The sequence below is a fragment of the Pelodiscus sinensis genome, chromosome 6 (assembly GCF_049634645.1).
Source record: "Pelodiscus sinensis isolate JC-2024 chromosome 6, ASM4963464v1, whole genome shotgun sequence".
Lineage (NCBI taxonomy): Eukaryota > Metazoa > Chordata > Testudines > Trionychidae > Pelodiscus > Pelodiscus sinensis.
The window spans coordinates 374,454-396,481 of record NC_134716.1 but is presented as its reverse complement, the minus strand read 5'-3'; the positions used below and the strand labels follow the sequence as shown (position 1 = coordinate 396,481).

General features: G+C 57.8%; 1 protein-coding gene across 5 annotated transcripts in view; it reads left to right on the top strand.

Annotated features, from left to right (window-relative positions):
• The window catches only part of TMOD1 (tropomodulin 1), a 29,404-nt gene that overhangs the window by 5,267 nt on the left and 2,109 nt on the right, over positions 1 to 22,028 (top strand). For 3 of the 5 annotated variants that reach the window (XM_075931214.1, XM_075931215.1, XM_075931216.1), the window contains exons 2-9: positions 5,237 to 5,407; positions 8,556 to 8,712; positions 15,213 to 15,332; positions 18,266 to 18,355; positions 18,795 to 18,925; positions 19,741 to 19,848; positions 20,142 to 20,285; positions 20,554 to 20,698. In XM_075931214.1, coding sequence (XP_075787329.1) covers positions 5,288 to 5,407; positions 8,556 to 8,712; positions 15,213 to 15,332; positions 18,266 to 18,355; positions 18,795 to 18,925; positions 19,741 to 19,848; positions 20,142 to 20,285; positions 20,554 to 20,698 — 1,015 coding nt within the window. In that variant the 5' untranslated portion in view covers positions 5,237 to 5,287. Of the gene's footprint in view, positions 1 to 5,236; positions 5,408 to 8,555; positions 8,713 to 15,212; positions 15,333 to 18,265; positions 18,356 to 18,794; positions 18,926 to 19,740; positions 19,849 to 20,141; positions 20,286 to 20,553; positions 20,699 to 21,842; positions 21,908 to 22,028 lie in introns of all 5 variants that reach the window. The other 2 variants (XM_075931218.1, XM_075931217.1) reach the window with 2 other exon arrangements.

Below are 22,028 nucleotides of genomic sequence, written 5' to 3'. Positions count from 1 at the left end.
CAAGGGAAGGTCCCAATCCTTGTGGCTGTGCTGCCACCGGGCTAGGGCTCCAGCCTGGCCCCGTTGCTGCCTCAGCCCCCTGGGGCTCGCCCTGACCACGCTACTGCCAGGGCCAGAGCACCAGCAGCCAGGGCTCCGCGGGCAGGGCTCTGCGGCCGCCTGGCTCCGCGGGCAGGGCTCTGCGGCCGCCTGGCTCCGCGGGCAGGGCTCTGCGGCCGCCTGGCTCCGCGGGCAGGGCTCTGCGGCCGCCTGGCTCCGCGGGCAGGGCTCTGCGGCCGCCTGGCTCCGCGGGCAGGGCTCTGCGGCCGCCTGGCTCCGCGGGCAGGGCTCTGCGGCCGCCTGGCTCCGCGGGCAGGGCTCTGCGGCCGCCTGGCTCCGCGGGCAGGGCTCTGCGGCCGCCTGGCTCCGCGGGCAGGGCTCTGCGGCCGCCTGGCTCCGCGGGCAGGGCTCTGCGGCCGCCTGGCTCCGCGGGCAGGGCTCTGCGGCCGCCTGGCTCCGCGGGCAGGGCTCTGCGGCCGCCTGGCTCCGCGGGCAGGGCTCTGCGGCCGCCTGGCTCCGCGGGCAGGGCTCTGCGGCCGCCTGGCTCCGCGGGCAGGGCTCTGCGGCCGCCTGGCTCCGCGGGTCTGCTGGGGCTCTGCGGCCGCCTGGCTCCGCGGGCAGGGCTCTGCGGCCGCCTGGCTCCGCGGGTCTGCTGGGGCTCTGCGGCCGCCTGGCTCCGCAGCCGGGGCTGGAGCTCTGCAGCCAGGGCAGAGGGAAGGACGGAGCTCCCCTGCTGGGCCAGAGCTCCCTGCCATGCTGTCCATCCACTCCTCCTCCGCCCACCCGCACACACAGGCCCCTGTGGCCGGCGGGCGGCAGACTGCCCCCATGCGGTGATGTGAGCAGAGTGGTCTGCTAGGGCCTGAATCCCTTTGAGAGGCGCGTGTGTTGTAGCCAGGCAGCAGGTCCAGGTGCGGCAGGCAGAGGTGAGGTCGCTGGGGAGCGGATCGGAACTCTCTGCCGTTTGAGCGCTCGCGGTTAATAGCTGTCTGGTTTGCTCTTTCCTGTGAGCGGAGCTGGCGGGCTCTTCGCAGGGCGCCCGGTCAGTCCCCTGGCCGCTGGCTTAGTGAGAGGGAGTAGGACCAGGGGTCGCAGAAGGTGGGAAGTTGGGTTGCGAAGGGTCACGCCTGGCTCCGGGGGAGAGGAGGCTGACCAGCTCCTCTTGGCTCGTCCCGCACTAATGGGGCGCCCCGTAAGGCTTGCTATGGGGGGCGGGGGTCCCCCACGAGGGGGTGGGGAACAACCCCACCTCAGAGATGGCTGACTGCAGACGGATCATCCAGGCCTCACTGCCCTGAAGCTGCTTGGCCAGCGGGAAAGCAGGTGCCCTGAGCAGAGGGACTGCAGGTGGCCCCTATCTCGGGAGCATAGGCCAGCTGGTCGGCCTGGCCCCAGGCAGCCGGCCTAGGGGAGCCACACCGTTGCCTTCCTAGGGGCTCTGTCTGCTACAAATGGGAGCCGTTTACACAGCTCGCTTTGGGGCGGGGCCCTTGGAGGCTCCCACAGCCCATGCTACAAGTCTCACGTTGGGGCCCAGAGCCCCCCGTCATGGGGCCAGTGCCGGCCACTTGGCCAGGGGGCAGAAGTGGCTCCACAAGGGCTTGGCTGTTGGCTCTCACGCTGGGCCACCACCAAACCAACCCTCTTGCTTCCCTGGCCTCTCGCCAGTGCCACGGCCTGTCCTCCGTGGCCGTCTCTGGCCCTTCGGTTCCACCAGCTAGCACGTGCCCCAGCCGGCGGGGAGGGGTTCCCAGACACAGGCTCATCTGCCCTGGGGGCGGCAGCCCCGATTCCCGCCCGTGGCGCTCACGGCTCAGCCCTCCCCCTGCACCGCCAGGCCGCCACGTGCGCTCCGTCTCCCGGCCACCCCCAAGCCCTTCTCCGAAACCCGCGAGAGCCACTGCTCTGCAGCTGGGACCCAACGCCGGCCTGCCTCGGGGGTGCACGAAGGACCGAGCCCCTTCCCCTGGCGTGGCGAGAGGTGTCTTAGCACTAGCAGAGCGGTGGTGCTACAAACCCACCAGCGGCGGCTTGGGTTCCTGCTCTGTTCGTCCCAAAGCCGGCTCCGGCGCTCCCTTCTCCGGACGCTCCAGGAATACTCCTCATGCCCTCGCCATGCCTGGGCCCAGTGCAGCAGTTTAAAATGGATGAGTCCTGCTAGTGGCTCATCCCTGCTGCATCAACCCTGAGCTGAGCTCGTCAGACCTGAGGCATTGTGACCGCTTGTAAATGGGAGTGGGTGACAGGCGTGTCCTGCCGTCACGCTGGGCACGCGGACTTAGAGCAGGAGGGGATGTTCTAGTTGAATCAGGATCACAAACGTGGGAAGCAAAGTATTTCACCAGCTGCCTGCCGCAAACTTACCAGCGTGCAGTCAGATTTGGTATCATTAATGTTCCCTTTTGTGACCAGTCCAAAGATTATTTTTCTAATTAGAAGAGCAGTTGTGATACAGGAAGTTGTGGGTTAAGGAAAATATAGTGGGAAAGTAAAATAGAGCCTGAAAGTGCATCATTTGCTTTGGATTACTTTAGGAGACGCTGCAGAAGTCTGGCTAGGAAGACAGGACTGGGAAGCACAAAAGAACTCTGAGAAAGTGAAGAAGCTAAAATCAAAAAGGAAAAATGGTCACTTAAGAAAATTCCACCTTAAAGAAAAAGAGGCAGTATTTGAAACACATGGGCTCATCCATTATCCTTTTCCGAGGCTGCAGATGACAGTGGCAAGAAAAGATCTCCCCCTCTTGAAATTGGTAGGAGAAGATCATAGAATCATAGAATAATAGGACTGGAAGGGACCTCAAGAGGTCATCGAGTCCAGCCCCCCCGCCCTCAAGGCAGGACCAAGCTCCGTCTACACCATCCCTGACAGATGTCTATCTAACCTGTTCTTAAATATCTCCAGAGAGGGAGATTCCACCACCTCCCTTGGCAATTTATTCCAATATTTGACCACCCTGACAGTTAGGAATTTTTTCCTAATGTCCAATCTAAACCTCCCCTGCTGCACTTTAAGCCCATTACTCCTCGTCCTGTCCTCAGAAACCAAGAGGAACAAATTTTCTCCTTCCTCCTTGTGACACCCTTTTAGATATTTGAAAACCGCTATCATGTCCCCCCTTAATCTTCTTTTTTCCAAACTAAACAAGCCCAGTTCATGAAGCCTGGCTTCATAGGTCATGTTCTCTAGACCTTTAATCATTCTTGTCGCTCTTCTCTGGACCCTTTCCAATTTCTCCACATCTTTCTTGAAATGTGGCGCCCAGAACTGGACACAGTACTCCAGCTGAGGCCTAACTAGTGCAGAGTAGAGCGGCAGAATGACTTCACGAGTTTTGCTTACAACACACCTGTTGATACAACCTAGAATCATATTTGCTTTTTTTGCAACAGCATCACACTGTTGACTCATATTCAACTTGTCGTCCACTATGACCCCTAGATCCCTTTCCGCCATGCTCCTTCCTAGACAGTCGCCTCCCATCTTGTATGTATGGAACTGACTGTTCCTTCCTAAGTGGAGCACTTTGCATTTCTCTTTATTAAACCTCATCCTGTTTACCTCTGACCATTTCTCTAACTTGCTAAGGTCATTTTGAATTATGTCCCTATCCTCCAAAGAAGTCGCAACCCCACCCAGTTTGGTGTCATCTGCAAACTTAATAAGCGTACTCTCTATCCCAATATCTACATCATTGATGAAGATATTGAACAGTACGGGTCCCAAAACAGACCCTTGAGGAACTCCACTTGTTATCCCTTTCCAGCAGGATTTAGCACTGTTGGCAATGTTTAAAGACATCGAAGTTCTACAGGACTTGGGTGAAAGGTCTTAAGTGCTTTGAAAACTTCATGTATCAAAAGCAAACTTTCTAGATGAAAAATATAAGTCAATATATATATTTTAGGAATGGGTGGCTATGTATCCATGTATGCATTAGGCATTATTTCAGATCAGTATGATACGTTTTCAAAGGTGTCGTATTTTAAGAGAACTAAACTTTAACAGCTAACTCTCAGTTAATGGCTATTTTGTTAATTTCATGTAAATGTATCAGTTACTGCATTGAGAGGTGATACCACCTTTCTATATGTATCCTCTTTCTATGTATATCATTGACTATATATTCTAGAGAGATTGTCTGATCAAGAATGCCTCCTGGCAAATCTCTTAGGGTGCAGAGTCTACACAGCATCCTTAGCTCAAAATAAGCTAATAACTCACGATTCCAAAATGCCCCTTAACCCTTGTGGAACGAGGATTACCGGGATGTCGCAATAATAAGCCACCCATTATTTTGAAATCTGTTTTGGAATAGTTATTTTGGGATATTCCCGGTATCCCAAAATAGCTCCGCAGTGTAGACGTAGCCTCGGTTACTTTATATTGAGTACATGAGAAGAAGCCTGACTCATAACTGACTGGCAAGTCAGATGGTCAGTTGTAAGTTTCCCCGGGAGGTAGATCCTGTGAGGTCAGCTCACATGTGCAGAGAAGTGCATCAGGATGGCTCGCCGGGCCTCGGCAATGCTCCCTGGGCTGGAAGGAGCTGGCTCCGTATGCTGTGTGTCTGCGTTCTCGGGGGGCCAGGAATAAGTAAGAGCATCTTCCGGCCACGTCTCCCCACCTCCCATTTAGAAAGGGAGTTCAACAGGAAAAACTGCTGCGTGTTCTGAGACTTGTGGCCTTGGTCCAGGTTTTCAGAGATTCTGAACGCAGGCGGCAATGAACTGAGCACCGGATTCTGCCGGGCCGGCGCGCTGCTGGGCAAACAGGCCAGTCGCCGGGCACCGGATTCTGCCAGGCCGGCGCGCTGCTGGGCAAACGGGCCAGTCGCCGGGCACCGGATTCTGCCGGGCCGGCGCGCTGCTTTGCAATAGGGCCAGGCACAGAGGAGTGTGGCGTGATTTGAGCACTGGTACCAAAATTACAGCGCCGGGGAGCTTTTGTTCTGATGAAAATAATAATCTGTTTTCCCTTGAGTCAAAGCTGTGGCCCAAGGCAACATTTGCTCAGTGCTGGTGTTCACCTCGAGAGGTGAATTTCTAGTGATGTTCAGAAATGGGACCAGAACTCTGGGTGTGAGGCCATGCTGCCCTTTGCTTGCTTAGCAGCGGGCTGCCGCTGAGGGGTGTCTCTTGTTCTGAGAGCGGTAGTGGGGCGAGCTAAGGTGTCACGTTGCCTGTTTTTGTTCTAGGTCCCGCGTCAGCAGGCACGGTGAGAATTTCAGCCCTGCGGGTTGGCTGCCATGTCGTACCGACAGGAACTGGAGAAATACCGCGATCTGGATGAGGATAAGATCCTTAGTGCGCTGACAGAGGAAGAGCTCAGGACACTAGAGAGCGAACTGGAAGAGCTGGACCCTGATGTAAGTAGATTTTCGGTGACCTCTGGAGATGGCCAGTTCCGAGTAATTATATCTTGGGGTGCATCTCTCCGTATTTACTACTTGAATCTGCTCAACTCTCTGCCCGTGTCTTGTCGTGAGCCCGGCGAGGACCTAACCACGCGAGTGTTCCTCTGGACCATACGAGCCATTGGTGCGGTCACACCAGGTCTTGCTGCGCTCTGTGCTCCTCTGACTAGCCGAGCCGGGAAGCGAAGCAGAGGGCTGCTGAGTGCAGTGTCCCTGAGCAAGCCCCTTTCTGCGGTGGGGGTGACATGTCCGCTTCGAGGGAGGGCCAGTGTCTGCCACCGTTACGGGCACTGGCTTCTTCGCTACAGTCCCATGGATTTCAGAGGGACCACTCGGTGCTTACTCTGCGAGGACTGGCAGAACCTGGCTGTCTGCACCCTGTTAGAACCCCTCCCAGCCCAATGGCTGAAGCTCCGAGTGCCAGCAGCTCCCCACCCACCATGCCCCGCAGCATGCAGGCTGGGGAGGGGAGGGGAGCTGCGGGGGCTTGGCACTTGGAGGCTGAAGCCCTGAGCACTGGTGCCTCCTGCCCGCCCCCAGCCGCAGGGGAAATACGGGACAATGTGCTAGGAACAGCCCTTCTGTCCGGGGTGGCCGGTTTCCCTCTGTGTAGCAGCCCCCCGCCCCTTCTATCTCTGCATCTCCTCTCTTCTGCCCCCACGGTGCTTCCCCCCTCTCTGCCAGGCTCCCCCCGCCCAGGGTGCCACTTTGCGTGTGGGATTAGGTGCTGTGCTCCCTGGCGGAGGAGGGCTGGGGACGAGCGAGGCCGGGCTCGTGCTCCCGCTCGGCAGTAGAAGAGTTGGGAAGGGGCACCGCAGGGAGGTGGCTGGGACCTGGGAGTTGCTGGGCTGTTGCTCCCTGGCGGGCCTGGCCTGTCGAAGGTGACTTCTGGGCCCCCGGCTCTCGGGGTGTGAGCGGGCGGGAGGCTCGGCAGTGCTGGTGCCGCGAGGTTTTCCCTCCGTGCGCAGGGGAATGAGGAGAGGTCCCACGTCGTACCCTGGCGCACTGGACAGGCGCCTGTTTGCCCCCTGCTCTCTTGTGCCTCCATCCCTCTGCATCCAGCCGGGCCTGCGTCTGGCCACGACGTGGGGCCGGGGCTGCGTCTGTGCGGCTCTGAGCGCAGCGGGCTCTCGGCTGGGGTGCCCAGCAGTCCGGCAGCGCAGACAGCAACGCGTGGAGGAACAGGTGTTGGGCCTGCACGTGGCAGTAGCGAGACCCCTCTCTGGCCGCAGCGTGTGGGGAGCGTGAGATGAGCTGGCGGAGGAGGCAGGAGCGGCTGTGGACGTGCCCAGGGAAGGCAGCTTGGCTGTGACGCAGAGTGAGGCTGCTGCGGGGTGGAGAGGCACGGAGCAGCGGCCTGGCGCTGGCTGGATTCGGCCTGGGGGCTGCCTGCGCACCGCTGGCTTTGGCTGCTCTGGGGCAGTGTCTCTTGCCAAAAGCACAACGTCTCACGAGGGTTTGGGTTTCGTTTCACACCAACGAAAACAAACCTGGCGAACGACGGTTTTCACGTTGGCCTCCTTGTGTTCTGGTGAGCCCCGCGGCCTGGCCGCTGCCTGTGAGCGCTGCCCTGGATCCAGGGGCATCCTCCGTGTGCTCGTGAGGGGCGGTCGGGCGCAAGGGAGCTCAGCGCAGCGTCTGTCGGGAACGCTAGGAGCTGGGCAGATCCGGCTGGCAGCAAACAGACCGTGCAGTCCGAGGGCGGTGCCGTGGGAGGGGAGCTCTCCCCGCCTCCCCGGCTAAGCAGGGGCTGTGCAGGTTACCCAGGGATTACAAGGGCCAGTGCCACGGCCCAGACAAAGGCGGGGTCAGACTCTCCGTGATACTCCAGGGAGCGCCAGGGGAAAGCAAAGATCGGAGACTTTGCCTTAGCTGAGGCAGTGCATGGACCCTGGCGTGTCCAGCTGTCAGGCCTGAGAGCGCCAAGGGCAGAGCTGCTCCAAAGCGTTCAGCTAGCGCATGGCCGTTCTGCTGCGCTGTCCCCTCGGCGGGCCGGCCTGGGGTGCTAACGGCCACCGGCCTGGGGCCTGGCTTCTGTGGTGTCAGTGTGTTCGCATCAGGCCGACGTGCAAACAGCAGCCTCGTGCTCCCACGCCGGGGTCCAGCAAAGCCTCACTTCCAGCAGCCCGCAAGCCTTTTGGCGCCAGGGGGTTCTCCTGGGTATGCGCTAGGGAGCTACAAGTGTAACCGGTTAACCCGTAAGCGGCCGCCTATCGGCTCCGGCTAACGATTCACGTCCTGCGGGGGCCGGCGGGGCCGCAGCCCCCTGGCGCTCGTTTGACTGGGTGACTGACCGATTTGAAATGGCTGCATGGACGGCGTTGGTGAGGATTGGACGTCCCCCGCAAGCGCGTGCTCAGCGCCTGGAGCCGCTATTGAAGCGGTGTCAGGCCGGGAACGTTTTTGTTGCACGGTGAGATGTGAGTCTCTCTAGTGACTCCCCGGAGCCCTGCCGGCGGCCGGCTCTGCCACCGCTGTGCAAAGGCCGGGAGGGAACGGGTGTGAGCGCTCGTTGGGCGGATGTCACGCCGCTCCGTCAGGGACTTTGTGTTCCCGGCGCTCTGTGTCCGCCGTTCCACGTACTCCCCCCACGTGGCCGCTTCCCAGGGAAGCGGGTCAAATCCCACATCGGCACCTGCCCGTGGCTAGGCCGGCTGGCTTGAAAATAGGCCTCTGAGAGGTCCAAGCCCCAGGCTGCGGGGCTCCCGATCTCAGCGCCGTGCCCCGGACTCGGGTCCTTTCCCGCGCGGTCCTGTTCTCTTCGCTCTCAGCGGAGCAAGGAATCGACGGGGGGCGTGTACGACATCTCGCTCGCTCTCCTCGTGCGCGCACAGTGCCAGCGGGTTTGGCGCTCGCCGGTACCCTGATCGAGGCAGAGACTGGGCGTGAGGGTCAGGAAAAGTCCCTTATACCTGGGGGTGGCAGAGCCCCGGAGGCTCAGGAGTGAACGTGCTGTTGGGCGGTACACTTGGGAGTTCCCCGGTGAACTCTTCCGTGTGCAAGGCATGTCGGAGAACAGCTCAGGGCGGGGGGAGAAGAGGAGGCGGCCGTTTGTTTCCCTCCGCGTCGCTAACCTGTGCGCCCTGCTCTTTGAATCCAGAATGATTTGCTGCCAGTGGGACTCAGACAGAGGGACCAGACCAAAAAGTCTCCGACGGGCCCGTTCAAAAGGGAGGAGCTCCTGGAGCACCTAGAAGAGCAGGCCAAGGCGATGAAGGACCGGGAAGACCTGGTGCCCTTCACCGGAGAGAAGAGAGGTACGGCTGCATGCGGCTGTTTCGCCACGCGCTGTGGTGCGGAGATCCTGGAGCATGTGGGCATGCTCTGTGTGGCAGAGCCCCCAGGCAGCGAGAGCATGGCCACGTGTGTGCGAGACAGGGCGGGGTGGGGAGCGTTGGTCACGGTGCCGGGGCGTGACAGATGGGGGCAGAGGCCGGCCGGATGCCCGGAGCCAGGTGCGGTCCCGTAGACTGAGCCAGGTGCGCGTGAGAGTTGGCAGCATGCAGGAAACCTCTAGCCCTGCCCTCCTCGACTCTGCTCCCTCCTTCCTGTCCTCCCTCGCTCTACCCGGCTGCTCCCATGCGGCCTCTCCCCTCCTCCCACCAGCGTTCTCCAGCCCCGTCGCACGCGGCCCTGGCCCTGGCCGGTCTCCCCACCGCTAGCCTTTAAAGCAGTCTCTGTGCTGATGGCTCAGACGCCCCTCACTGGACCCTGGCTCACCTGTCCCCCATGCTGGTCCCCAAGCAGCTCGTGCGTCTGGCCATTCAGCAGGTTTCCGTATCTTTCCTCTTGCGCCTCGCCCGTCCAGTGTCCCTGCTCACAGCCCCCCTTCACCACGACCCTGCACAGGGGAATCCGCTCTTCCTTCCTCCAGCCTGGCCAGGGCCTGCCGGCTCCTCCTCCACCGCCACCTCTCCGGTTCTGCAAGGCTCGGCCCGCCCCCGGCAGCAGCTGGAGCATTGCTCGGGCCGGGTTCCAGCCAGCCGCTCATTGGAGCCAGCCCCCGCGAGAACTGAGGGTTGGCGCCGTTACGCCTGTTGGGACGGGGAGCTGGCTGTCACCTGCACACGGCTGCACAAGTGTGCGTTGGCTCATCGGCTGTCCCGATGGTTTTGGGACCAGGATTGAGCCTTCCCGTCACCGTAGGCGAGGGCTCGGCTGGCGGAGAAAGAGCCGCTCCTAGCGATCCGTTCTAAGGGGACGGGATGGGTTTGAGGCCTAACTCTGGGCGCCCACGTTGGTCTCTGCTCGCCGCTGGGCTGCCAGCACAGGGAATAACGTATCCAGGGACAGCTGGTACGGCACCAGAGGGAGGCAGACAAATTGGAGGGAGTTCAACAAACCAGCCAACTGGTTCTGGGCCTGGGGCCGGCCAGAGCCCCGGTCGCAGCGGCTGGTTCTGGGCCTGGGGCCGGCCAGAGCCCCGGTCGCAGCGGCTGGTTCTGGGCCTGGGGCCGGCCAGAGCCCCGGTCGCAGCGGCTGGTTCTGGGCCTGGGGCCGGCCAGAGCCCCGGTCGCAGCGGCTGGTTCTGGGCCTGGGGCCGGCCAGAGCCCCGGTCGCAGCGGCTGGTTCTGGGCCTGGGGCCGGCCAGAGCCCCGGTCGCAGCGGCTGGTTCTGGGCCTGGGGCCGGCCAGAGCCCCGGTCGCAGCGGCTGGTTCTGGGCCTGGGTGCGTGTTGCTGAGGGAACATTAAGTGAGCTACACACGTGTCGCTTGGCTCACGTGAGAACTGCCTGCAAATACATGAAGGGTGAGAGCACAAGGGTGCAGGGACAGGCGCTGGTGCAGGCAGAGAGGTTTCAGCTGGTTACCATGTGCACCTGTCTGGGGATGCAGAGATCCGTTTGCACTGCCAGTAGGCACCGAGGTGTTCAGTGACTTGCCCAGGGGGACAGAGCCAGGAATAGAACCCCAAGTTGCCTGCACTTGCTGGACAGTCCTGCCTGTAGTTCCTGGCTCTAAGCTGGGAACTAAAAATCAGCTGGAAAGTGCCAAGTTCCGCACGTCAGGCAACAGAATCCCAGTGACACACACAGAGTGGCGGGGGCTAAATGAGCTGTTACCACGCGATCGTTCTCTGAAAACAGCCCCTCCGTGCACAGCGGCCGCCAACAACCGAGTGCTGGGAATGGTTAGGAAGGGGCTCGCTACTGAGTCAGTAATTGCTACATTGCCCCTTCGTACACCCATGCCATGCCCAGCCTCGCACGCTGCGTGCAGAGGTGGTCGCCTCATCTCCAGAAAGACAGACTGGCGTGGGAAAGGTACAGAGAAGGGCAACGCAAGTGATTAGGGGCATGGAACAGATGAGGCGAGAGAAAAAGACTGGAACTTCTCTCTGAGACAGCTAAGGGGCGTGAGAGAGAGGCCTATAAAGTTGTGGTTGGTGTGGAGAGAGTGAAGAAGGAAATGTTATTTACCCCTTCACACTGCACAGGAACCAGGGTCATCTCTGAGAGCTGGGACAATTTGTAATCCAGGGGTGCTGCGATCCACCAAACCAAACTGTAGACCCTGTATCTGAATAGAAACCACGTCAAGCCAGGGGGTGTGGCAGCACTTACGGGGTCACCCAATGAAATTAACAGGCAGCAAGTTTAAAACAAACAAAAGGCAGGATTTCTTCACAGAATACACAGCCAACCTGTGGAACTCCTTGCCAGAGGATGTTGTGATGGCCCAAGCTATAAAAGGGTTCAAAAAAGAGCTAGATAAGTTCCTGGAGGATAGGTCTGTCAATGGCTGTTCACCAGGCTGGTCAGAGATGCAGCCCCATGCTCTGAGTGTCCCTAGCACATGACTGCCAGAAGCTGGGAATGGGCAACAGAGGATTAATCACGCATTGATTCCCTGTTCTGTTCATTCCCTCTGGGGCTCCTGGCATTGGCCACAGTCGGCAGGTAGGACCCTGGGCTGGATGGACCTTTGGCCTGCCCCAGTGTGGCCGTTCTGATGTTCAACCACTACACACTCTTCCTTCCCATGGCGCTGAAAGGAACTAGCAACAGGAGAATGAGGTGAGCTACTCAGAAAGCTGGCGGCGCCTTGGGCACACGCACATAGATTAAGAGTCGAGTGTGTGTGGTGGGTACGTAACTCTACCGTCAGAGCTGTCAGAGGACAGACCTTCTGTTTTGAGAAGGACTGAGCTTGGAACAAGCCCAAAAATGTCAAATTTCTGTGCAAAGAAAAACCCTTAAACAAATTTGTTTCCTGTCAGTCAAAATGTTTTGTTTCTATTGTCATTTTTAAACTTTCTTATTACAGTAGACTAACGTACAGCCCAACAGCGAATGGAAATGGGAGGGTTGACATTGTTAAAACACTTTTCTCCCTGGAAATTGACAAAATGTTTGCCGTTTTGTGAGACCAGGTTGATGAGGTAATTCCTTTACTGGACCAGCTTCTGCTGGTGAGAGAGACAAGATTTGTAGCTTACTCAAGGCTGGCGCCTCTTGAAATCTGGGACATAAGCTCAGGATGCAGCTAAATGTGAGGTGAAATAGTTTGGCCCAACAGCCGTTGATCTGGTGAAAGGTATAGCATCTCCCATCTCCTCACTCGTAACACAGGACCCCGCGACACCAGCAGCGCTGCGTAGGTCCCGTTCAGGAAGCATTTCGAGCTGCAAATTACAATGGACTTTGTCCCATTGACGTTTTCCCCACCAGCTGTCATTGCCTGGTTCAATAGCTTTCTGAGCATTCTTGCCAAGTCTCTGGTTATGTCACAGGGGTCGCAGAAGCCATCAAGGGCTTCCAGGAATCTTTTTAGTGTCCGTGACTTTTACAAAAAATAACCGTGAGAAAATCTTAACCTTAGTTACTGCAAATGCGACTCACGTTACAGTGCTGGGTAGGAATCAGACTGCTGTTGGGAAAAGAGAAAAGCATTCGCTTGAATGCTCCGTACTGTCAATCACTCTGGGCCTTCCAGCCATTTGAATCTAAAACCCTCTAAGCCGAAGTGCCAGACCAGACAAGACCCTTTCTCTGGCGTGGCCAGAGAGCTGCAGTGGCACCATAAAACTCCTTCCCCTTGCTCCACTGAAATCACACATGGGATGGAAAGTGCAAACAGGCCTTTCCAGGAAGTACCATGCGTAGCTGCTTGTGGCTTTTCCATTTCATGCTGTAGCCTGGGAAGGCGCTCTAGTGACATTTCGGTGGGTCAGGCACACCAATCTGATCAGAAATTCTAAGTTCGTCCTCTCTGTCCCAGGCTACAATGAGGTGGAATCGTGAGGCGCCCCCTCGTGAGGGCCAGCAGGCGATCGACAGCAACCACACTTGAACTCAGGAAATGAAATGGAAAACAATTCTATTGGATTACGATGATGATAACCACAACAAATATGGCGACTAGGACACAGATTAATTGGATCTCTTCCCCAGATGGCATTAACAAAATCAAACTAAAGCTTCCCTAGGTATACAGAGGTGAATCACTTAACAATATCTCATACCCATGGGCTCGTCATGCCCCCAAGGCTGGGTGTGGAAGGACCAGCCTCCCTTTGCCTGAAAGGCCTTGGAGCAGGTGGCATGGGAGATACCTAAAAGCAAAACTTGAACAAAGTCAAAGCAGCGAGATAGAAATAGAGAGAGAGACTAGAGGCAAGTCTTTGGCTCCTGACCTGAGAAGATGAACACCCCAGAGCAGGCCCTGTCAGTGACGGCTGAAGCAGCAGCCGCGATCTCCCAATTTCCTGGGACTAAATGCTCTTTTTGGTGCCAGTGTGTCCCAGATGTTCAACCCCTGGTCCATAGTTGGGTGTACTACCCTAAGATTTCGGTGGGTGCTCTCTCTAATTGGAGGAAATACTGGGGGAGTTCATTAATATGCATGAGACATGAATGACATTTCTTGGGGTCCATCCCAGAACGGCTAAGAAGAAGCGGAACATGCGGTTTTGACTGGGAAATCGGGTGTCTGATTTCGTACGGAACAGCAGTTACTGGCAAGCGAGCAGAGTCTGTTGCTGATTCCAATTAGAATTAAAAAATAGCCCTTCCCCTGAGCCGCAAAGCTCTTGCTCATACATCTTTTGGAAAATAACAAGAGCTAAGATGTAACTTATACAGCTGCCACATCCCTGCTCAAAGCAATGGCACCGAACATTAATTCTGCAGTTCCTTGTGTTGCCAGCTGTGCAACTCACTCCCTGTCTAGAGAAAAACCAGGCTCGGCTACGAGAGATACAACTTAGCGGCTGCAATGTCGGGACACAGCGAGGTTGCTCCTTTGAGTTGCCTAAATTTAGCCACACTGAGGCGTGTGCTGCTTCCTAGCAGCTGTGGCAGTGCGGCCTTTGTTCTCCCGTTCAGCTGTGGGGGCACGGCCGACCCTGCTGCCAGACGGGACAGAAATGGCGCGAGGTGCCCTTCGAGCTGGGAGCTCCTTGTGCGGGGTTCTCTGTGTGCTGCGCGGCTGCTCTGGAGCACCTTCCCCAGAAGAGCTAGAACAAACCCCTCCCTGCAGCAGCTCTTTGCAGACGTGCCCCAGTGCTGGAAGCAAGGCTGCTCCGGGGCGACTGGGCCTTCCGGCCAGCGCGAGAGGTCACGGATCTCCCCACGCAGCGGTGGGGCGGGGCTCCCTCGAGGTGCGGGACAGGCCGAGGGGTTCCTGCTCTCACTGTGCAGGGCACTCGCTCGCTGGTAAGAGATGACAGCCCCTCTGGAAGTAGGGGGCTGGGGAGCTGCTTTGCCCCTGGCGTGAAGCAATTCCCATCATACGCAGGGTTTACAGCTGGGGCCCCTGGCTCTCGGAGCCCCCAGTGCACACTGCAGAGATGCTCACGCTGGCCCCTTTGAGCAGCGTGTGGGGCCGCGGCAGGAGGGGATCCGTCCTGAGGGCCCGCTGGGTGGCAGCAGGCCAGATCCAAATGCTTGGCGGGTCACGGGCTGTATTTCGCCAGCCCCTGGCTTAGCTGGAGTGGCCCAGGTGAGAGGTCACTCTGTCGCAGCCCGGCGCCCCCACCCATGGGAGCTCGTGCTGGGGCCTGCCCCGTGGGCACATGGGCTCTGCCGATCAGCGCTCTCTCCGCGCCCCTCGCTGCTGCTGGCTCCTGCTTGTCCTGGCGCTCCTGCGTTCTCGCTGCAGCTGAGAGCAGCAAGAGTGTGCACAGTCACGGCACGCCGGGCTGCCCGCCAGGGGCCTGCAGCTGCACAGCCCTGGGAGCTGCACTTACTTGATGCTGCGTCTGGGTTTGAGCAAGCGTTGTTAGAAAAGGCCAGGCCGGGCGAGAGCCATTGATTTCTCCTGGGTCTCTGGCTGGCTCAGTCGGCCCCATGTGGCCTGGCAAAGCCGTTTTGTTTGGTTCCCAGAGAAGGGTTCTGGTTTAGCGGCGAGCTCTGCTCCCGCTCCGAGCACTGTGTGTGTCCGCTGTCACCGTTCGGTTTGTGGGCGCTGAATATCCAGGCCCAAGGAGCGCTTTTCAGAGACCACAGCTGGACCTGGAGCCGGGCTCCTTCCAGCCCACAGGTAACGTCCCACTTCTGGCTGGGGGGCCCTGGCCCAGAGCACCAGGATCTGTAACTCACCCTGGGAGGAGGCAGAGTGCGCCCTGTGCAGAGGGCCACCCGGTGCTCTTGCTGCAGCTGAGAGCAGCAGCAGTGTGCACCGTGCAGGAGTAAGCAGCATGCACGTCCTTCTGCCGGCCCTCTGCCCTGCAGGGAACTTGGCCTCGAGCGCTCTGGAATGATCACTAAGCAGGAGCCAGCTGCCCGAGTGCCATTGACCTCACTTTGTATTTATAGGGAAGGTCTGGGTCCCCAAGCAGAAGCCAGTGGATCCGGTTTTGGAAAGAGTGACGCTGGAGCCGGAGTTGGAGGAAGCCCTGGCTAACGCGTCCGATGCAGAGCTCTGCGACATTGCTGGTAAGATCCGTTCCAGCCGGGAGAGTCCGACGGGCTGGTCCGTTGTTCATGCTCCTCGCTGGCAGGAGGAAACCGGTTCCTGCCATCTTCTGAGGCGCGCCTTTCTGCTGTTGTTGGAATGCTGTCTGAGCCCAGGAAGCGTTGCTTACAAAGACTGCCCCGCACCAAGAAAGGGTTGGGTAGGATTTACCGAGACTGCAGAGGAATCCTGGAATAAAGTCTGCCCATCTCCGGGGGCCGGACTGATCCAGGGCTGGGGGGCGTTCAAGTATCTGCTCAAAAAAGAAAATGTTCCTGTTTTTTCTCTTTCTGAATCCCCGCGTCTGTTCCCAGGACATGCCGCTCCTGTGCATGCACACGGAGCCTGTGCCAGTATGTCCTGTGAACAAAGCACACGGAACCTCGCCTGGCTCTTGTCCCTTGTGGGCGCGGTTTGCTTGAGCAGCCTATTGGAGGGTTGGTGATTAGGGACGGGGCTCTCTAGCTTCGGGACCCACGGTCTGAGAAACGCGGGATTAGGGCAGTAGCAGGGCGGGGGCTCGCCAGCCGCTCCCTCGGGGTCCTTCGGGGGCACTGGAAAGGTCGGTGGCATTGCCGCTCCGCCGATAGCTAGAGTTCTGCAGTGTCAGCTTGAGAGGAGGGTGACTCTGAAGTCAGTGGTGCACTGTCGCTGTCTCACTGGGAACAGGCTGGTTTTGCTAGGCAGCGTCCAGAGATGACTTTATTCAGACGCTAAAGGGCTGTGTAATCTAGCAGAGAAAGGCATGAGACCAAAGGCCCGTCCGTCCCAGTGTCCTGTCTGCTGGTGGGCCAGTGCCAGGTGCCCCAGAGGGAGGAACACAACAGGGAATCAGCAAGTGATCCCTCCCGTCACCCATTCCCAGCCCCCGACAAAACAGAGGCGGGCCCCATCCCTGCCCATCCAGGCCAACAGCCATTGCTGGACCCTAACCTCCATGAACGTATCTAGGTAAAGTCCTAGCCTTTCCTGCCCTTGGAAACACGGCATCTCGCCCGGGACCCCGACCCGAGACCATCCAGCTCACCCTGCTGCTACACCCTGGTGCCCTAGTTCTCATTTCAACTTGTCTTGCTTTAACTTTCCGCCATGGGCATTCCATTGTTCAGCCACTGGGTGGCGCTGTGTGGAGCAACCCTCACTCCTGGCTGGCCCTGCGCTGGTCCTCGACAGCATGAGCCTGGGAGCGTAGCGCCATAACTATCTTCCTAAGGATGCAGGGTTTGTGATTACCCGCAGCCTGTGCCCCTAACTCCCCTCCTTTGTCCCAGGCCTGCAGGGGTGCTAACAGGCCACTGCAGCTTGCGCGCCCCTTACGGTGTGTGCGAACCCCTGGTGCTAAACAACCCGTGCCAGTTCCCAGGCCCCTCTGAACAGCTCCCAGGCCCAAAGAAGAGCTCTGTTGAGCCTGAACGCTTGGCTCTTTCCCCAGCACAAGCTGGTGCAATAAAAGAGCTCCCCTCGTCCACCTTGTCTCTCTAATATCCAGGGCTCAACGTGACCACACCACACCAACACTGCATTCGCAGGTTGCGCCATCATCCCCAGAAGTGAGTTTTTGGTGGCAAATCACACTCTTGTGTTTCTTCAGCTCTTTTCCTCTACCAGAAAAACGTGCAGACTTTTTCCTGCCTGATGCTAGCCATCGTACTCCTGCTTCTTGGAGGGTACGCTATCCCTGCTGAGCCATTGCCACTTGTCATTGATCACAGCAGTTGTGTGTCCGTGGCTGATGCGCTGGCTGTCATGATGCGAATGGTCCAGCCCCCTATTTTTAAAGAGGTCGTCTTTCCTTGCCTGGTGTGCTGCTTTCAGCCCACTGGCCAAGTTTTGAAATGCTAAGCCCTCCCACCCATTGATGCAGGCAGACCGTGTCTGAGGCCTGCCCAGTGAGATGTGATGACCTGTCCTGCCATCAGAAGCAGCCCTTGGTGTGTAACTCTCCGCCGATTGCGTAAGAGCTTAGAACCGGTGGCGGCTGCTGCCTGTGTTGCTGACGCTGATGATGAAGCTGGAGAACCTCTTCAGGGTCCATGTGGGGGTTGGGAGTCTCTCTCTCATGCGTCCCTGTGTGCAGGGGCCAGAAGAATACTCCATTGGCCTCGCCCTGTCTGACAGCAGGTCTTAGCAGCCTCTTTCGGGGGGTGGATTTTCAGTTCGCAGCTTGGCTGAGTTTAAGGCAGACCAGCCAGTCTCTCCTTGTGCCTGTCTGTAGGGTTAGAAGATTAGCGACTACAACGCCTTGGTTGTCTGAAACCTGGCGTGTGTTCTCGCAGCGTTGTGCTACTTGTGTGGGTCTCTCCACCCGTTCACCCGGCCCCCGCGCTGCGCCAGGTGTTTGGGAGCTGGTCAAAGGCGACGCTGGTGTCAGAACTGACCCGAGTGTGCGTTGGGTGCTGCGGGGGATGGGTACACTGCGCTGTGCTTTGCTGGCCGGGGTGTCTCATGCTGTGGCCAGGTACGCTGTTGATGCTGCCGTCTCAGAGAGGTGTGGAGAGCTCCTCCCCGCAGGTGCAAGGCACATGGTACAGCCCAGGCCAGGCTGGGGCTTCATTACTACTGTGTGCTGAGATTTATTCTTCCTCTCGCTTCTCTTCCGTTTGGCTCCAGCCCAGACACTCCCCCCAGCCTGACCATGGGAAACTGTTCCCAGGCCTGTGCCTCCATGGAACTGCCTGTCAGCTTAGCGCACAGCCCGGGCCCTTGCCGCTCGGGAGGCCTGCACCTTTCCCTCGCCGGTGCTGCTGCCCGGGGGGACCCAAACTGCCGTGTGCGGGGGCCACCTGTCCGGCTTCTCCACCTTTGCCCAAAAGCACGTTTCAGGGCCCTTCGGAGGAGCCGTATGCTCCAGATCCCTTGTCTCCGCACCAGGGCCGCAGTAACACTGGCTTGTTTCCCCCTCGGTTCGATGCAGCCATCCTTGGCATGCACACGCTGATGAGTAACCAGCAGTACTACGAGGCGCTCGGGAGCAGCACCATCGTTAACAAGGAAGGCCTGAACAGTAAGTCCCATTTCCAGCTGTGCTGGACTCAAAGTCACTGGTGGGCTATCGGCTGAGAATTATGGTCCCAGCCTGGCTTCCACCAGCCTAAGCATGCCTTGCAGGGTGCCAGGTACCCCCAGATCTGTGTACCCTATGTTCTTAACTACCAGACGGGGACTTTTCCCTCTGGTTCATCACCCCCAAAGGAAAGAACCCTGCCCCCGTCCGCAGTTCGCTTTGGCTCAGCTTGCACGCCAGAGCCAGGTTTGTGGTGAAAATAAACCACAGGGCTACATAAGTGACTTTATAGTCTTGGTTAGACCCTTCATCAGCCAGATGATTTCTCCGTTCCCCTGCCCTTTCTCTGATGGGAAAAACAGCCCCAAACTGAGAGTGGTCTGGAGAAAACGTCTCTTCCCCCTCGTCTGTTTTTTTTTCATGTTGCTTTTTATTGCAGGTGTGATTAAGCCCACACAATATAAACCAGTTCCCGACGAAGAACCCAATTCAACAGATGTGGAAGAAACTTTGGAGCGAGTAAAGAACAATGACCCTGAACTCGAGGAAGTCAACCTTAATAATATTCGGGTACTGCGCCTCCCCTTCCTACTGCACTTAGCACTTCACAGTCAGGCAGGCCGGGTGCTCTGGAGAGCCGCTGTTTTCAAACTTCGGGTCCTGCCCAGTACCGGGCTGTGGAGCGTCAGGCACCCGGGAGCCCTGGTGGCCAGCGAAAGCTGGGTTGCGACCTGCACTTTGAAAAGCACTGCTAGTCCCTACCTGTTCTGACACTGCGCTGCACCCTGCAAGCGGCCAGCAGCAGATCCGGCTCCTAGCCAGCGGGGCTACGGGCTCCACGCGCTGCCCGTGCCCTGAGCACTGGCTCTGCACTCCCATGGTGCCAGGACTGGCTGCAGCACTGCTGACTGGGAGCCATCAGAGGTAAACCCGCACCCCAATCTCTGCCTCAACCCTGAGCTCACCAAATCCAGAGAGCCTCCCGTGCCCCACCCCAGAGCCTGCTCCTCCAGCTGAGCCCCGATCTACTCCCACACACCAACCTCTTGCCCCAGACCATAGCCCCCTCCCAGATCCCAAACCCTTCCTCCCCACTCTGTTGGGTCACAGGCCTGAGCAATGTTTTCCAACTGAGTTGCCAGAAGAGAAGTCTGGCAACCACTGATCTAGAGGATGAAGGCCAAGCACACCTCGCTGTGCAGGACTCTGAGCAATACTGCACAGTCTAAGGTTAGCGCTCTGCCTCTTCCTAAATAATCCATTTCCATTGCTGTATTTCATACGCGCAGGGCGCGCTCCTTTAGAATGTGCTTCTGTAAGGCGTGTACCGGGAATCAGAACAAAGAAGAGTGTCTAATGCCCCTTCCTGGGCCTGCTTTTCACAGAATATTCCCATACCCACGTTAAAAGCATACGCCGAAGCTCTGAAGACTAATTCCTATGTGAAGAAGTTAAGCATAGTAGGCACAAGAAGCAACGACCCAGTCGCCCACGTAAGTACCTTCCCACGCTGTGTATGATGACAGGCTAACAGTGGAATTGTTGTCTTGAAGGGGGCAACCTGCAAAGGGGAAAAAAAATCTTTTTGGTTCCTGGATGTTGTTTCAAAAATGCCAGAGGGGGGAAACTGAGGCACAGATGCCGTGACTTGCCACGGTGTGTCAGGCAGTCTGTGGGGAAGCAGGAGTTTGAACTCCGGTCTCCAGAGTCCCGGGCTAACGTGCCCTGGGCCGCTCATCCTGCTGGCTATTATTCAATGCTAACGTGCTGCCCTTTGTGACCGCAGGCACTGGCAGAGATGTTAAAAGCCAACGGTGTACTGAAGAGCTTGAACGTAGAATCCAACTTCATCTCTGGGTCAGGGATCCTGGCTCTGATGGAGTCACTCCAGCACAATACCTCGTTGATAGAGCTCAAAATTGACAACCAGGTAAAACCGCCCCCAGCGTGACCTCCCGGATTGACTCCAGAGAGCTTCTGGCGGGAGGCCTTGGTTCAGAAAACGTGGGGTTTGGCTCGCTGGGTGTTTTCTGGACAGCCACCCAGAAGGCTGGGCAGTGGTGAGGGAGGCCCTGCATGGTGTTTGTGCGCGCTCATGAGCTGCAATGCAGAGTCTGCAGGAGGCAGCCGGGGATCAAAGACCGAAATAACAGGACAGCCTCAGTTGTAACCTGCTTTTCTGTTATCTTTTAATAAAGAGCCAGCCGCTGGGCAACAAGGTGGAAATGGAGATTGCAAACATGTTAGAAAAAAATAGCTCCCTCTTGAAATTCGGATATCACTTTACGCAGCAAGGCCCCCGGCTTCGTGTGTCTAACGCCATGATGAACAACAACGACCTTGGTGAGTGTGCATCGCAGCCAGCTTGCGGGCATCATTCCCTAGTGCCTAGTCCGTGGTGCAGGCACCGGCTGAGAACGTAGCTGGTGCACATGCCCCCTCCTGCTTTTGGTGAGCACCTTGTAAATACGGCTCAAGGAATTAAACAGGTCAGGGGAATAGTGATAGAGATGCAGCCGTGTGAGTCTGGTCTTGCTGAAACAAAAGGCAGGACTAGGCAGCACTTTAAAGACTAACAAGATGGTTTATTAGGCGATGTGAGGAAGTGGGTCTGGCCCACGAAAGCTCATCACCTAAGAAACCGTCCTGTTAGTCTTTAAAGCGCTGCATAGTCCTGCCTTTTGTCTCAGGTCAGGGGAAGTTCCACTTGGATTAGGACAGCGCCCGCTTGCATCGGAAGGGGCTGGTTCTGGCTAGCGGAGGGACAGACTCTCCCCCACTTTCTCCTGCTGAGAGGTGCCAGACTCCAGCAGCAGTTCTGCTCGGTCACTGGGGCTGGTGGTGGAGGAAAGTGCTGCGCAGCCGGTGAGACAGTCGGCCTGTGGCCCACAAGACATGGGGCAGGGCCAGGGTGGCAGAGTGTGGCCTCAGCCAGAGGGTCTCCAGGTCCATGCGGAGGTGGTGCGCTCGAGGGCAGGGGAGTTGGACATTCCATGTGCTCTGGCAAGCCACAGTTGGCAGGGTTAGTGCCGGGGAAGCTGGGCTGCCCTGGGGAAATGGAAAGCCCCCGAGGTGAGCTCTGAAGACTGACTCATTTGACCAGGTCTACTGCTGGGAGTGGTTAGGGGAACAAGGCCCAAGCCTGTTCCAAGTTCTACCTGAGCCTCCCAGTTAACACTCTCTGCTGGGCAGATGCACTTCACCTCAACTGAAGAGTTTCCTGGCATAACGCGGTGCAAGGAATGAGCAAATAGATAACACCCACGTGTTCAGCTAGAAATTCGCTCCTGACTCTCAGATCAGAGCTGGCTTTTACGAACTTGGAATCTAGGCGCATCCCCATGTCGATCTTAGAAATGGGATTCCATTTAATTCTTCGCTCGTGCGCCTCTTTGGTCGATAAGTTAGTGACCGTGCCTGTTATAGAATTTGCCCCCTTGAGCATGAGACCTGTACCGAAGAGATCTGATTTGGTTCTTGTTTGCAGCTCGTATTCGTCGCTCTGACGGCCTCTGGCATAACTTCTCAGCCCTGCAACTGGACCATGTATAAGTACAAACTGAATTTTTTCCCTACTGGCAATAGCTCTCTCTCTGTGCTCCTCCACTTGTGCTCTCAGCTGCCACCACCTTGCTCCAATCAAACCTGGTTTTATTCTTTCTAGCTTCTGTTT